The 18,051-nt window shown below is 39.8% G+C and overlaps 1 protein-coding gene across 12 annotated transcripts in view; it reads right to left on the reverse strand.

Annotated features, from left to right (window-relative positions):
• The window catches only part of cadpsb (Ca2+-dependent activator protein for secretion b), a 64,664-nt gene extending 47,667 nt beyond the window's left edge, over positions 1-16,997 (reverse strand). For all 12 annotated transcript variants that reach the window (XM_071905506.2, XM_071905503.2, XM_071905504.2 and 9 more), the window contains exon 1: positions 16,662-16,997. In XM_071905506.2, the coding sequence (XP_071761607.1) occupies positions 16,662-16,997 (336 nt within the window). The remainder of the gene's footprint in view (positions 1-16,661) is intronic.
• Positions 16,998-18,051: the final 1,054 nt, after the last annotated feature.

Here is an 18,051-nt window from a genome sequence, read left to right on the forward strand (position 1 = left end):
TCAAGTGACAGACTTTGGTGTAGGAGTGAGATGGAAAAGTACCACATATCATGTGCCTGTGAGGCAATCTCAACACCATCTGTGTGTCCATCTTACTGCTCCCCCCTCTCACTAGTGTTCAGAAAATGTGTTGGATAATCGTCTAAAATATATTTCTTTATGAAAGCCGAGGTAACAGTGCAAAAGCTCTGCCCAATAAGAAAGATTTGCAAAAGTGCGCACAGGCATATACGCTTTTATATATATACACACACACACACACACACACACACACACACACCCAGAGGTTTATAATGAGATGATCTCCCCATTATTGTCCACGGAAAGGAATACAAGCACAAACTCAATGTCCCATAAATCATTTCACCAAGGAGCCTCTCCTATTTCAGCCAGTACAGTATGTGGTCCAAACATACAAGAGTCAAACCAGCACAGAAAACACATCACGGATCAATACTTCTGCTTCTGCTTCAGGTTTCAAGTTTATTCATCTTATTGCTTATAGATGAGAGATTAAAGAAAATGTGTTGACTCTCCCTGCTATGTTTTAATAGACCCCGGTGTTCAAGGAACATCCCGAGGCAAAAAATTTTAATCTTAACACCAGTATGCAAATCAGTCTGGTCTACGGAGACACTTGGAGGCTGAAGTCGACACACTCGTCCTTGGCTGCTTGTCCCATTCTGAAAGTGAGGGTGTCTGTCTACTGAGAAGAGGATAAACACATCACACTTTGCTTAAACTGGTGCTTGGCATAATGAATATTGCGGTTCAAATTAACACACAAGGTTATACAATGTACTGGGTCACATTGATTTATGAGACTCCTGTTTCATGCTTTTTACACGTAAGAACAGGTCTCTTAATTAAATTCTGAAATCTTATTTTCTAATTAGCAGTGTCATCTACTGTCATGGTTTTAATTTAAAAAAGAGAATAAGTGAGCAAACAATCCAGAGCCACTGGGTGGAAACATTTTCAAGAAGAGACAAGAGCTGCAATCAATGGACAATCAGGGAATGAGAAACCAAAACATAAAAAAGCAGTATTGTAAATATGCAATATATTGATGTAGGTATATGGCTCGAGAAGGTGTGGGTTGAAGAGCCCCGGGGCTTTTAACTAGAGAGGAAAAACAGATTTGAATCAAGCTGACCAAAATCTTTAAAAGGCAAAGCTGGCACATGTGCCACCAGTCCGGACCTGAGGTTGCAGATAACCTCAGTTTCATTATTTGGATTGCACTGAAGTAAATATGGTTATGCTGTATAGAGAATTGGATTACAGGTGGAGAGTGGGAAAGCATGTGGCACTTTCACACTAAAAACTGTCTTTACAAGAAGACTGGAGGAGGCAATTCAGTTTCTTTGAACAAAATTAATACTACAGCCAGATGCCTGATGGATAGCCAACATTTAACCTAATCCTTCCCTTCTTTGAGCTAAGCTGCAGCTATGATAACCTTGTCTTCCCCTTTCCATGATTACCCAAAGGAGAATCCTAAAGATATTACAATATATAGAAGATGGGTGGTGGCAGTCATCCGAACACTGGCAAAATACATTTGTTTTTTCTTCAAGCCTTTACCATGAAAGGTCAAAGCTAATAATACTTTTGCTTATGCTGACAGTTTGTCTTGGCCGATCTGACTTTATGTGACACTACAGTACACTGCAAACTGTGTGTGTGTGTGTGTGTGTGTGTGTGTGTGTGTGTGTGTGTGTGTGTGTCTGTGTCTGTGCCTGCATATCTGTTTGTGTTTGTTTGGAGAGTTGACACTGACAGCAAATCTAAAGTACACAGCAGTACACCAGACAAAAAAAGGGGACAGTTGTTCACCAAAAAACTGCTCAATGGCATAAGATATTTCTGACTTTCCATATTACAAGCGCTTCATTTCACGTCCGTCTTGACCATCACTAACTGGGGAATTCTGCTGATTGGTAAACATTGATGGATTAGAGAAAAGGCCTCCATATTCATCAGTATTGCCAGACCCTCAAGATGTGCTTTTCTGCTTTGCTGCTATTGATTCTCGCTCTCTGGCTCTTATCAAGATTGCAGTGTAACACAGTGATTCATTGACACACAATAAAGTGGGCAGTGACATTAATCACCCCCCACATGTCAACAGGGGAGGTATGCACATTGCACAGGCCTGATGTACAGTAACTTCATTATAGTTATATGGATAAGAGTTTACAGTTTGCTATAGTCTATGTGGCTGACATTTGTTTTAATTTTGATGTTAAGGAGGGACAAAACAAGTTATGTACAAGACTCTACAAAGAAAATATGTTTGTATGATTTTGGTTCCTTGTGGAAACATTTTAGGATCTGTACAGAATCTTTCACAAAAAAAGAAAAATGTATATTTTTAATATAAATTTTTACTGCACTCTTGCCTGATACAGACAGAAACAACAAAAAATATGATAATGACTGTAATGGGACTGTCACATCAACTTCGCGGGTCAACTGGGCTACACACAGTACACACACAATGTAATTATAGACTAAATTCCAATGAAATTTAAATTTAATTAACGGTATAAACTTCTCCAATCTCCAGCTGGTTTATCCCGCCATCAATACATTACAATGTGCACCCTGCACAGTGTAGCATTAAGTATAGCCTTACTTAGACGAGTCTTTGGAAAATTACCTGCTTCCTGAATCTTTTTTTCGGGTTGCGGATCGGTTTCGGTTCATTGTTTTATGTGTATGAAAATGGGTCGGCGGGTTCAGATACATGTGTCGGATCGGGCGGTCGCGGGTTGAAAAAAACCTGACCCGCGCATCACTAACAGTAACCTGATGGCTCGTAATCTGCTGCCCTACAAACGTTAACGGTAGGTAGCATCATTATCTTGGGGTATATAAGTAACGTTAGTGGATAGTTTAATTGATAACCGTGTGGCAATAGAGAGCCTAAGTCCCTCCCCTTCCATTGTCCCCCATGGGACCTTATTTTGGAAAAAATATGTAGAGACAAATAATTATTTGATCCTGTTTGAATTGTGCCATGAATTACACATATGATGTTTTGTCAATTTAAAAGATAATTTTGCAAGTCAAGAAAGTCGCAGTTTGTCGTAAAACAGTAAAGTAACGTTTAGTTTTGTGTGAAACCGCTCAGTGAACTACATCTCTCGTCTCGCACAATATACGTCACCAACACCAACATGGAACGAAACATACGAAACACACAGGCAACGTTAACGTTAGCCCCCACTGTACTAAAACCATCCTAAACCAGTTTAAATCCGTTCTTACTGTCTACCTTCCAGGTTGTGTATAATACTCCTGCTATCTGAGAGGGACTTAGCTTCAGCGGCTCTGGGTCGCTTGTGGAGAGAGAAAGTTATGACGTCACTTACGCGACTTTTGGGTGTGTAGTCTTTATAATTACGTATTTTCACAGTCTTATACTTCAACAGTTTTACGACAAACTGCGACTTTCTTGACTTGCAAAATTATCTTTTAAATTGACAAAACATCATATGTGTAATTCATGGCACAATTCAAACGGCATCAAACAATTATTTGTCTCTCGCCGTTGACTACCGTACATATTTTTTCTGAAATAAGGTCCCATGGTGGTCCACCGGAACGGGAGGCACTTAGGCTCTCTATGCATTGAATTGAATTGAGCTCAACACACGCGCTGTCGGCCTGTCAAAGATATGCGCTTGTTCTTTTAACAGACAAAATAGCAAATGCTTGATGAATCCAACACTTATCATAAAAACAATCAACTTACATCTCTCTTCTTCTCTTATTTAGAACACAACCTCTGAACAAGTGTTTTCCCGTGTGTGTCTAATGTCTCTGGAGTTGTTTTCCTTTCTGCTGGTTTCTGCCCGCCCAGCTCTGCATGTGTGCATTTCGTCACATGGTGAAACGCAGCGTTGTCACTTGTTAGGAGCGCTTAGTTTGATGCAACGGATGTCCCTAATGAGCATGCGGCAGAATCGTTGTCATTTAGGAATGAGAGGTATGAATCGAGATCGTGATTTTAATACGATTAATTGTGCAGCCCTACTTTGAACCTACAGAATCACCAAATACATGGTCTGGACCTTAGCCCACTGAGGCACTACAGCAATTGCATAGTAGCCTATTTAGCCTCCCCAGGGCACATATAAGAATGTTTTTTTAAAGCTTTAAAATGTATCTATTGCCTTCAATGGTTCTTCAGGGAACCAAAAAAGCGATTTTTCTGTAACTACTCTGGTGAACCATGTTTGGTATCTGCCACCATTGTTTCTTTGAGTGAAATGCAGGGACAATTTGCACAAATCTGGTACCAAACAATTTCTAAGATGAGGGATTTTCACATCTTCTTTGAGTGTCTGTCACACAGACTACAGCTATGACAGAGAAGATTGGATAGCTTTACTATTATTTATCATTGAATGAGAAGGAAAATTAATGTTCAGCATAATTATACTTAAGCCTGTGAAGACAGTTGTACACACTGAACTGCGCATATTTAAGTAGGCATAAATAGGCAATGATATTCTAAGATTATGTGTCAATAGTTACAATTATCCAAATGGCCTTCAACAGACCTCTGATGCTGTTCAGAAATCTGGTCATGTATGATGTGTGACAGTTGCATTGTGTTATCACAGAGGTCGAGGCCCAAAAACGCCTTCCTAACATGTGACTACATGGTTTTATGAAACTAAAACAAATAAAACTAAAACTAAGACTAGATGGAAAAAATAATATTTATTTTATAGGATATTCATACATCCATATGATCTTTCCTTAACACCATCACTATCTAATGCTAATACCAATAATGTGAATAATGCTGTTTGCGTTTTTTTTTTTTTTTTTTTTTTTTTTACAATAGTATTGGTAGTTATGGGACTGGTAGATCTGTAAATTTGCATGTATGAAAGCATGTATAGCCTACATCATTGAAAAAACAAAACAAACAAAAAAAAACAATCATCCAGTATTTACAATGAGGGAGGGAAAGAGGGGTGAGAGTTAAGGAGACAGACCACATTTACAGTTTACTTGTGATTAATGGGCTTCAGAAGAGCAGCTCCTATGTGTGTGTGTGTGTGTGTGTGTGTGTGTGTGCGTGCGTGTATGCGTAGGCATCTGTGTGAATACAAGTATGGAGGTGTGCATTTATTGTGTATCCATATGTTTTCAGAGAAAGGAGAACACAGTCAGTATTACAGCAGGTTACATAACGCCTGTAATTCACAATGGCTATATCCCAAGAACCTTATGTTTCATCTCTTTGAAATTTCACCAGCATGCCTTGTGACAGGAGATATTCAACTCATCTACAGTAGTCCTTCTCCTCTTAGCAGTGCTGTGATGACTGGAGTAATTAGCTAATTGAATGCAGTATAGCTAGCGTCGCTCCATGCAATAAAGCCTCTGCTGGGCTGACTCACTCTCAAGCTTCCTCCAGAAGTTACATAACCTTGAAAAGGGAAGCTAAATGAAGGTGTTTTCCAAAATTAAATGGCTGCAAATAAAATGTGCAGCTTTGCTCATGTCAGGGGACTGAGATCGAAATGAATGAATGAGACGGCTGTTTTAAAAATAGCTTATAAGATTTGTCTAGTTACTATTTACTACTTTGCCCGGTGTTCATAGAGCAGCCACAGTATATGAAATATATAAAACTTAAAGTCATTCAGAATGGTGATAGTTGTTTATTTCACCAATTGCATTAATCAAATTGGGGGATTTGGGCAAGTCTTTGTTTTTGAGTCAGCTTATTGTCATTTTGTGTGCAGAAAAGGTGCTACTCTCCTCTGCAGATCATTGATTAAGTCATTCTTATACTTTATTATTTCCTTTATTAAACTACAACACGTTGTTATGATAAATACTTTATTTATCCATGATGATGTATGATGTATAGGCTACCTTATCAAGATTTATGTCAGCCTAAAAAGGTGGGTAAACTTTATTCCGCAAATAAACAGCAATAATATACAGGTCAACTATACAAAGGGATGAAAGGATATTGTGCAAGCTAAATGTTCTCATTGTGTATAAATCTGTTGTGCTCAGGAAGAACTGTTCGCAATACTGCTGTTGGTTTTCAGTAAACATGATCTCAGTGCATCCTCTAGCCAGACAAAGCACATTTCAGTCATGTTGCAGATGACACCACCAGTCCACATCTGAGTAAACAGCAAACACAAATATGGGAGCAAGTGCTGCATGACAGCTGCACAAAATATACCAATAACAGGCTTAAGCAAACACACCGCACCAACACCATGTACTGGCTGTGGTCAGAAACCTACAATTATACAAAGAGAGATGCACAAACTATTATCCCCAACCAGACACGCTTACATAGATTTGTTCTACGACACACAAACACAGCGTTGTCTGAGTAAATATTACTCCACTGGGTTAGTAAACAGCCAGGTGTATACTCTACAGACAGAGCCTGATACGCAGCCAACAGGGATAAAATAGGGCACCCCGGCCCTATATACCCAGTCTGCAGGCTGCTGTCATATTCAGGTGCTAAGGGAGTGCTGTATGGAGGAGAACACTGTGTTCATAACCACCCAAGCCCCTCCTTTAACAGCCCTCTGTTATCTCACCACCAACTCACTGGCAGCACCCACAGAGCGAGTCTCAGCTGGTTCCTCACAATGCTCCTTCAGTCACCGAGTAGAAAATATGCCCCTACTCAACAAGTCCACGATGAGTTAGACTTCCACGCTAACTTTCATGTTACACAACGGACACAATTTTGAGTAGTCATCATCCAGCAGTAGCAGTGAACCGGAACCATGGAAGTCTTCAGCTGAAATTTGGCTATATTCTGTGATGTTGAGACTCTTCTAAAGATTAGTAATTGGGAAGTGGGAATTTGCAAGGATCTCACAATTCAATTGCAATTCACTATTATCATAATTACCAATGTATTCCTTTTTTTTTTTTATCATTTTCATTCATTGAATCATTTTGATGGGCAGCATTTTGTTTTATTTATTTCCACCATATGTCTGCAGTACACAGTTGAATATGTCTAATACCAAAAAATGAATACATTTGTGACAGTCAGACAGTTTTCTTGAAAAAGTGAAAGAGAAGATTAGCCAAATAATCTTTAAGAACTTTAATGCTAACAAGAAGAATTGTCAAGTTGTAATTTGGTTGTTTGGGATAAGTTATCTTGTTTGATTTTATGAGATGCAGAATAGCATTTCTTTAAATTTTGTGTGTTTGCATTTATCTCCTCCTGCCCCTATTTTTTTGTGTGAGAGCACTTAGTTTTGGCTCAAAACAGAAAAGAGTACCCACTGCAATACTATAATGCTACACAAAGCTGACTTTGCATTGGCACCTCTGTCTAATGCTGCTGCATTACTCTCATCAAGAAGCTAAGACATAAATCCTATTCTATCCTTTCCTGCCACCCTCCAGTCACAAATCACCTCTTTCTCTTTCCTTCTTTCTAAGTCAATTCAGTGTCTCTCTCTCTCTCTCTCTCTCTCTCTCTCTCTCTCTCTCTCTCTCTCTCTCTCTCTCCCTCTCTACTTTTAAAGCTGATTGTCTATCTCAAATATAATTTTCTCTTGGTGCCAATCTGCCAGTCTTGTTTGATGTGCAACAAGGCTTGAGTTAAATCAATATGAAATGGTTCAAGTTGCAGTAAAAATAGATCACACGGATTACATTAGTCAGACTTTTTGAAAAATAGTCATTACTTCAAAGATTATTCAGCAACATGTTTTAAGGAGGATAAGCAGTTTGTAAGATTATGAATGACAACATCATTTTACACAACTAGAGATGACAAGAAAGTGAGAGATTTAGAGGTGTCAGGGGTCACGAGGTTCATGGGGATATTCAAGGCTTAGGTCTTGAAAATCAAAGCAAGTTTCATAGTGATGACGTTGGGACAGTTATGACCTAGATGCATCCATTTTTTATTTATTTAGTGTGAATGACTAAACAAGAAAAGGCATGAAAAAAGTGCTTCATGCACCATTCGCCTGTTCAATCAGTCTTGTTTTTGTACTGCAGCCTCTTGCTATATTTTCCATATGGTGTGAGTATGATTATTTTGTATTAGTTTATTATTGTATGGAGTGCAGTGCTCCCTCCACATAGTCACAGACTGTCTATCTGCTTTTGGATGTCATTTTAAGTCAGTGATAGTGATCAAAGCAGAGATTTTGAGCACAGTTTCCTCCCCTGAGGAAGATGGAAGGTCACAGACAGATTGAGGTTGGGTGTTTAACGGGAGGTGAGCAGTGTAATGGCTCTGTTTAAAAGGGGTGGCACAGGAAGATGTGGCACCCATGATAAGACAGGAAAGAGGCTTAGAGTGACTGTCTACCTGACATACAGCCCCGTGGCTGCTCTACATTGCTGTTTGTGTCCCATTATGCCTCAGTGAGAGTAAGAGAATGAGAGGAAGATAGGAGTGGTTCAACAGAGGACTGCAGTAATGATCCTGCTATAGCTCATTCTCTCTCCACTGTGATAAGGCTGCATTCATTCATAAATCACCCCTACTAATCTCTGTCTCACTCTTGTGTTTTTCTTATCCCACTCTAAAGCCAATCTGTCCTCTGTGAAGTGATATTTCATTTGGTAGAACATTTGGGCACACATATGCACATACAGTATGACTTCTTGCACACCCCACCACCAGTAATGCTGCCCAGGGTATCCATAATGATGTGACTTAATTTTGCTTGTTTGCAATTACCAACAATAAGACTCCTCAAAAAATCTATATATGGTGACTACTGATTGTTGAGGCAGATGCCTGAGGTTAACATTCATAGCTAATATTGAGTTATGCATGTTTACCAAATTGAAATGTCACTTTAAATTTCTAAAGTTGAAGTACAGAATCACTTGGATGTTTATCTAATATTTCTCTTTTTATTGTTAAAATTTCAAATTTTACCTTAAAGGATAAGGCTGGTGTTTTTTAATGCATTGCTTACCGTCAACAAATCCTATGAAAATAACAAAATCAACAATGTGTTTGCTCTACTCCCGTTACTTTCTGACTTCCCACGTACCGTTTTTAGCCGTCAACCCAGAAGTCATTGGCTTCAATTGTAAGCTAAAAACCTTGAAATACAGCTCACAAAGACATAGTTTCAATTTTAAAAATCGCTAACTGTTACCACGAAAAGTCAGGCTGTTGTAGTTATTACCAAATCAAATTCAAATGGGAACAAATTCTTCATTACGCCGGGAACTATTTTCGGTGCTACGGAACTACTTTCCTGAGATCGCAAAGTGTTTACAGCCGGCTTATTAAGTTGTTTGAGGAAAAAGTCGGCCGGCCCGGTGCATCGTGATGATGAAATATGTTGCCCAGAGCAACGGCATGGCTTTTTGACGTGTTTTTAATCGTTTTTTTTAATACAATGGAGTTCTATGGCTGCTGGGACATGGATTCATTGGGCACCGGCTACATGGACGAGACTTGTTGGCAAAACAAAATCATTGCTGATTTTGTTATTTTCATAGGATTTGTTGACGGTAAGCAATGCATTAAAAAACACCGGCCTTATCCTTTAAACCAAATTAATAAAGCAAATGTCCCCCCAGCTTATCACATTAAATTTACACAAAATGAGATACTTAGCAAACACTAACTACATCTACTGTACATGCACACAATAAACTGATATACTGTTCTTACGATGATTGTGAGAATAATTTAGTTGTAATACTGCACTGATTTATCATGAAGGGGAAATCCTTTCGGTCCTAAAACAGATTTTGCACCATGGTTTTGGTTCACCAACGACTGGAAGCAGAGGTTATTAGCAATGCTAATGGGGTCAATGGCGCTCCATAGATAGTTTCCTGTTTCACAGCAGATGTCACTAGATAGAAGGACTTAAATGTACTTTGTAAAGACGTGATTTCAGCTCCTTTGATTTCCAGTAGCATTGCTAACTAAAGGTAATAATGTCTCCTTCTAATGTCCGCTGCCACAAAACACTGGTACAAATCATAAGCAATTAATATATAGTGTACAAGTGACACAAAATGAGGAAAACTATCTTTTCTTTTTCACTGTTTCTGGGTATGACTAATGTGTAACACTGGGAGCAAGGATTATATTTTTATATAGCAATAAATCAACAGAGCTCTGCAGACTAATCTATCTCAATCCATGCATACAGTATGAGGACACACTAACTACTTAAGCTCTTTCCTCCTTCAGCCAGAATGGACAGCTGCCTTTTTTGTGTTTTGTGTGCGTTTTTCACCTCACTGAGCACCAGGATTAAGGTCTCTGCTAAGTGAACGAATGCTAACTGTAGGTGGTTGCCATTTGTCTGCTCTAATTGAGTTGTCTGTTTTGGAAGGTGGACGGATACAAGGTTGAATAGGCTCTGCGAGGACACATAGAGTTCTCTGTAGCTAACCAAGTACAGTACGCCGTGTTAATATAAATAATGGCTGCCTGATATGGCCTTGTTATAAAACAGAGCAGTTGGCAAAGAGAAAAATTAGGTAGACTCACAAGCCAGATCACAGTGCGAGACATGTCTTGCCCCCTTTACAGGAATTATCCCTTATGTGATGCTACCTTGCAACCTAAAATCCTGTGCTGCACATTTGCAACTGCAGAAAAACTCTGTTGTCTAATATTTGCATTTCTGTTGCTTTTTGTGAGCATATGCTGTCTGTGTAACAACTATCACATTCACATTCCTGGATGATATAAATACACGAAGCAAATAAATTAGATCCTGACTGTGATAGTTGCATTCAAAGCATCCCCATGGGAAAATAAGAAGTTGTTAGTATTCAAACAAATTAGACCTTGGCCTTTCCTGTTCATTATTTACATGTAGCATGGAGATGTTTACTTTGTGAATTTTAATGTGACTTGTGTGGTTGTATAGAATAAATATAAAGCGGTATGTTGCCTGCTGCTTTTTAGTTGGGTGCCTTTGTCAATCATCCTTTTTGATGTAACATTCATATCCTGACCATTGATGAACACATTTATTCTTGGATACCAGTGTTTTATATAAAAATGGAGAAAGAAAACGTGCTATAACATCTGCTACTCAAGGGGATCGACTAACATGTAAGACATCTTTCAGCACCATCTTTCAAAGGCTGACTGATATCTTTCAACACTGTCGTTCAAAGCTTGACTTTGACACTGATTGTGAAGCTTCTGTTTTTTGTCAAAGGATGCCTTCTTCAGGCAGAACACAACGTTAAAGCCCTTCCACAATTATCATTTCATTGCCATACTTGAGCCCTTCTCCTTTTACTGCTCTCCTCTTTTGTCCATATGACCATGTGCTTCATGAACTTAATGAGCTAGGGCAATTCCATCTCAGTTATCTGTATCTCCATTCATCACTCAAATATTATCTTGCAAAACCACTTCTTTCCTCTATCCAAGGAAGAGAGGAGAAGTAGGGGACAGTGACATTACAGACAATGATGACATAAGAGGTACGGCAACTGTGCATTGCCTTTTTATTTTTATCCATGTAGTACACAAAAATCGTATTGATTCCAGTGATGTCGATTTCCCTTCTTCACCCCTTGTTCCTACTCCTACTTTTTTTGCTTTTTTTAAATCCTTTGTGACACACTGTATACATACCATGCCCTTTATCACTACTTTATTTATCTTTATTTCCATCAACTCAGTGATTTTTCTTATTTCTACTTCAAAAACATGAAAATGCATTATTCTCATTATATTGAAATTTTCCAATCGTTGTTTTCTATCATCTGTGCATGATTTCAGTGATTTGTATTGTCCTTAAGTACATCAATCTAAATGCAAACTTCAATGAAAACTTAGATTCAGACTAACCGTTATCTGTATGAATCCCTGACACTCAGCAACCCTCACTCTCCTCCTGGCATCCTTACATCTTAGTTTAAAATGATCGTTTCTACTTCTGTCATCTACTCTCTTGCCAGTATCTGTTTCATCAACAGTACAATAATGCCATATAATCCCATTGAACAACTATATTGACTTATATTGACAAAAATTTAATAATTATGTCCATCTGTGACCTTTCCTGTGCTGTACTCTCGTATGCAAACATCCAGTTAAGCTCTGCCAAAGAGCTACTTTAATCTTCCTTTTGTTTCTCTCTTTCCAGTGTCTGAATTGATCCACCATACGCCTCCACATTCCAACTCAATGACTTGACCATTGATTTCATTCCAATCTTAAATTCATACTTTCTCTGTATGCTACTCCTCTCAACATTTGACTCAGTCTTTTCACTTTCAAATAGAAAAATGATAAATTAGAGGTGGAAAATCTGAGTTGACACCCATGCCGCTACTAGCGCTGCTCTTAATTCACCAGTCAGTATGGCATGCCTATACAGAATGACATCTTTGAAAATAAGTCAGAGTTCACTGTAATTGCTTTGTGCCTTCATTACAAGGCTATAATTGAAGTTTACAACATAAGAACATGAAACCAAACGAATTCCTTGGTTATTATGAGTAACAAGTAACAACACAGTCTGACACTAGGCTATATGCTGTAATTCAGAATACTGTCACATGTTCACTATATCACTGACAGACATGCAAGAGCAATTCACAATGGGACATCCATAATCAATTGCCAGGCTCAGTACTAAATCAGCAGAATGCTAACTTCATCCATATCTCAATCTGCCACTGATTTGCATCTGTCTACTTCACATTCATCAGGCTGCACAACCCTCTATCTCCTGCCCCTCAGAGTATCCATAGCGCACTGTAGCACTAAAATCCTGAGCCAAGAGGCACTCCATTAAGGAAACCGAAAGGCAGATGGGTTGATCGGGTTAGATTCTCTTCAGGGCATTAGAGTTTCTTAAATTGATAAGAACCATGACCTGAGAGCTTACTTGATACAGAGATATACAGTATGATCTTTAAAAATCAGCATATTGATTCATCAGACGTTTGTTTTCACTTTTAGTTTTTTAACACAGTTTGATTACCCATATCTTAATGATGCAATATTGGCTGCCATATGATGCAAATCCACTTTAAATAAAAAATGTTACAGTTTGCAAATGTTACACTTGTAAGATTCTACATTGCCAATTTTACTGACCAGCACCATTTATTAACTAAAGATTCTTTCTAACTTTCTACCTCAAAATTACTTAACATTTTTATATATATATAAAAATAATATATATATTTTTTTAAATTCATTTGTTCATGTTATATTATCCATACTTGCATTGCACACCCTTGCCCTGTAGATTATGCTTTCACTTATATTCCTCTGTGCACATAAGGTACTTTACTACATCTTTACAGAATCCAGGCTGCTCGTTGCCATTAAACACAGAGGATCCTATCCTACAGGAAAATTACACCAATACAATCTTTGTCTATCAATAACCTCAATAACTTAGTTACTACATATGCTTAGGGAGTGTCCCATTACTTTAAGTCCTCCTATCCCAAGACCATCTGTCTCGCATACGAACACATGCGTCACCAGTAAAATCTTTACGTACCGTTTCCAGATGGATGTGTTTCTTTTATCTGATGTGTTATTAAGGTGTTTATTTTTAAATGACACCTTAAGGAACTTTTACAGTGATTCCTTTGTGGCTACCCTTACATGAACTCAAGCAAACATTCATGCATTCCCTTTACCCACTTATTCCTATTCAGGATCATAAGGGGCTGGAGCCTATCCCAGCATGCATTGGGCGGAAGGCAGGTCACCAATCCATCACAGGGGCAAACACAGATAGACAGTCACTCATACTCACAGCTATGGGCAAATTTAGAGTCTCAAATCCACATGACTTGCATGTCTTTGGAAAGTGGGATGAAACCCACACAAATGGAGAACATGCAAACTCCATACAGAAAGGACCGGGACTCAAACCTGGTCCTTCTTGCTGTGAGGCAGCAATGCAAACCACTGAGCCTCCGCGCCGCCCCTAAACCAAACATGCTCCATGCTAAATAGCACTTTGGACAGAAGCATTCACAATACTATTGCTTACTCCCATTGCTGGAGTGAAAGCAGCTTTCAGACTGAGATTGAGAAATTATTTTCCCTGCCCCTCAAAAGGAAGTGACAGCCTGTAATTGCCCTATTGTGTTACCTTTCACAAGGTTACAGCAACGCATTTCAAGGAGCAGCAGTTCAGCTTGCATACTCTGCAGCCCGGGCCTGCTTCACTGTGATAGCCCACCACTGCTGTTTGGGTGCCAGAGCTTCTAATAACGGATTATCATGGAGCTGCTCCACATGCTTCACAGAGGCCTTTTAAGCCTTTTCATTACAGAAATGGCTTCATCATATTCCTGTGACTAATTTATAACAACCAAAATGCAATAGGCTACATATTAGATTGTGTTGCCGCCCCTATGATGAATTTCCTATTTGTGGGTTTCTGAAGAGTGCAGCTCTACCACACTCAAGGGGAGTTGATGGGGAGGAGGAATCTACAAACAATACATTAGACCGATGATGAATATTTTTTATTCAATAACGTTTACTTTGTGATAAAGAGTGCAGCCTTTCTTCAAATGACATAAAGGACAGTAAGATAATTAAATGGCTGTAAAATGGTGACTACAATGAAATGTTTCAATGAAAATGGAAAAAAAACAAAAAACGCTGCACATCAATCTTGCCATGATGCTATAAATACACATAACTGCCAGAAAGTTGTCAATTTAGAATGAAGTGATTTATGTCGTTCAATAATATATCATTCAAATCAAATGAATTGTGGTAAAAACTCAAGGTGTATAGTTTAACAGAAGGGATTTTATTGGTGATGAGTTGACCTGAATTTGGACCAAATGAAAGTCAAGCAAATTGTTGGACCGACTATTTGGAACTGTGACAAGCAAGTATTACATATAAAGATATAGATATACTATATATGATACTGTATATGACGGACAGACGGACGGACAGATGGACACACAGACAGAGACCTAGAGACACAGGTAGATAGAGAGATAGATAGATAGATAGATAGAGATAGCTATTGCCTGGTCTGACAGTGAGAATCTGAACAGGTGAAGTGAATATGAGGATTGTTATTCTTCATGCCCTTGAACAAGACACTTCACCCGAAACTCTTCCAGCAGCCTACAGTGACCAACAGAGGACTGTGGCTGCCTTAGCTATCAGATGTGAATGTGTGTTACTGGGCATGCATTATAAGTAACCTACCAGAGATGGGAAAACAAACAAACAAACAAATAGAATCACTGCAGTTGATGCTTTCCATGTAGGCTACACTTGCATGAGTCAGCAGAAAATTCAGACCATAAGGCTACTCTGCTTGAGTCAAAATCTGTGTCCAGTTTTAACAAAAACAATAGTGAGGAACACTACAACAAAGTCAGGACAGACATTTCTAGTGTGGCGCACATTATAGGCATATACAGTATACACAGTATGTGGTAAATGATCAGCATTAGATTCACTGAATTGAATGAATGTTTGCAGGTCCGTGCAACTTCTGTGTTGTGAACAGAGCTACAAGTAACATTCAGCCATGTGGTGAACAGGGTTTTGGGCATTATAATGCAATACGAAAGGCGGTGACCACTTTAGTTAGGCTATAGGCTATTGCATGTGTAGCCTAATGCATTAATCACAACTAATGAACATTTCGACCTTGGAATAAGAGCAAGAGATAGCCTGTCTCTGGATAAAAGTAGTGGGTAAAAGCGCAAAATGGAGACAATAACCAAGTGCCAATGTCCTTAAAAAAAAAACGTCAATTTGAAATGTCCCTTTAGTGATAGTTGGGCCTGTACGGTGACTTTGACAGTAAGGACAACATGTCCCAAAATTGCTTTGAACATACATCGAGCATCACAGCTGAAAACAGGATCTGGGCCTTGTCCCTTTGAGCAACTTATAAATCATTCTGGTGTACACCTTATGTCCTAATATAAAAACCTGGCCATGAAAACTGTAGCAAAATGAAAAGTGTGGACATCATTATCAACATTGTGGTGCAATTATTTTACTGTAAACTGTCTGTGAGGGGGTTCACTGTCATCTGCAGAGGGGATCTTCCATGAGCCATAAGCCCCGCTCTCCAAGAGGTCTGTGCCTAAAAGTCACCTTGGGAGCCCGAATTGACGGGATAAGTGATGGCGCAAACGGGTTGGAAATGGGTACATCCGCCTGGAGGGAAGAGCAGAGAGCCATACCGCTGCCTAGCTAACGGAAGGCAGGACTTCGGTGAGATGTAGGCCAACAAGGACAATGGCACTGGCTTGTTTTAAGTGGCCATCCACCGTCTCTTGAACGCCCTTTCAGTGAATGGGACTGCTGGGCTCTGTGATTGATTTAACTTATGTGCTGGTGTGTGGATGGACAGAGACAGCACACAGTCTGCAGCTCTGCAGTGCCATGTTTCCTTTCACTATCCAGAGCTTCGAAACGCGTTTATGTGCTCATGTTATGGACCGACGATTTCAACATTTTGCGTCAAAAAACAACCAGTGGTTTCATTGGGATTGTGCTATATCCACGCGCTATCGAATAGGCCTAGTGGCCAAAACCCTTCTGTGTTCTGGCTCAGCCTATGTAGGTCATCAATGACAACATCTGCGATATGAAAGGAGGCATTTCGTCAGCATGTGGTTATTAATTATGCCTTTGCACAGAGGGCCCTTACCTTCTGTTGTCGCCTTGCCATATCTGTGGGTTGTTTTGCATTGAATGGGTAAGCGACGCATCTCATCACGAAAACATACAATTGCAGCTTCTTTTTACGCTCTTCTTCCTCCCTCTGCAGTTTCTCCAAATCCTCTTTCTCCTGCTCGCTGGCGGCCGACGGGCTCGGGCTGGTCGGACGGGCGCTGCTGCGGCTGCTGCTGGGCGCAAGTCCGCCCGAGCTCTCGCTGGTCCTGCTTGGAGAGATTCGGGATCCGGCCTGGGGTGCCATCGCCTCTTTGCTTTCCTCCTCCACTATCCCATCAGATTCCTCCTCGCTGGACGACGGATCTAACATCTTTCTCTAGAGGTGATGCCCTCTTACAGATTTCTTAACACAGGGAATTAAGGTGATTTTTTTTTTTAGCTTCCCTGAAGATAGTTTGTCGTAGTCCTATCCAAACCTCAATAATGTAGAATATGCCTAAAGTCAAGATAGGGATAGGCCCTGATTCTACTCGCTCGCTGAGAGATGTCAGCAGCACGAATGATGCTGGAGGAGGTCTGTGTTAGCCTGCTTCACACAGAGCATTCTCCGCCTGCGCCGAGCACTCGTCGATGCTTACGTATTTTCTGTATTTTACTCTCCAGTCACCGCTGCGGATGTGGGAGGGGGAGGTGGGAGAAGAGGAGAGGAGAGGAGAGGAGGATAGGAGAGGAGAGGAGAGGAGAGAGGAGGGGTGGGGGCGCACAGAGGAGAGAGGGAGAGTGTTTGTGTTTTTTTTGTTTTTTTTTCGGTGAAAACGAGCGATGGCCTCTCCCTGCCAGCCAGCAGGGACGCAGGCGCGGGGAGCTGGTCATGGTCCTGAACAGAGAATAAGAACAGAGTGAAAGATGCGCGGCTCTTCCTGGTGTAGTCTATCATAACATTCTGCGGTGGTACACCTAAGATGGCTGCCATAGCATTTCAATAATATTGTCATGTAAATTGGAATTATTATTTAATTCATGGACAGTGCATGGGATGCAGATTGTTAGGTGTCACATTTTCAGAGTGAATACTGACCTTCCCACCCTTGAAGAACACAAGGTTGGGGGTTGTGCTCTTGAAGAGTGGGGTAGGCAGAGAGATTGAACTGCCTAATCTCTGTTGGTAGGCTTCTGTTTGAGAAATTGATTGTTGCAGCACGCGGTGCTGTCTCCCCTCAAGAAATAGGATCATGCTGCAGTCACACAAGCTTTTCATCTAATAGATAGACATATATAATATTCAAATTGAATAACTATCTACAGGAGTTCAACTAAACTTCACTGATTTATAAATATTTGTACTTTGTATTATTAAAACACAATTGTTTTTTAATGCATCATCCAGTTTATTTGTCCTTATGAGCACATGTCTATTGGCAGGG

Source organism: Centroberyx gerrardi, chromosome 5, assembly GCF_048128805.1.
Source record: "Centroberyx gerrardi isolate f3 chromosome 5, fCenGer3.hap1.cur.20231027, whole genome shotgun sequence".
NCBI lineage: Eukaryota > Metazoa > Chordata > Actinopteri > Beryciformes > Berycidae > Centroberyx > Centroberyx gerrardi.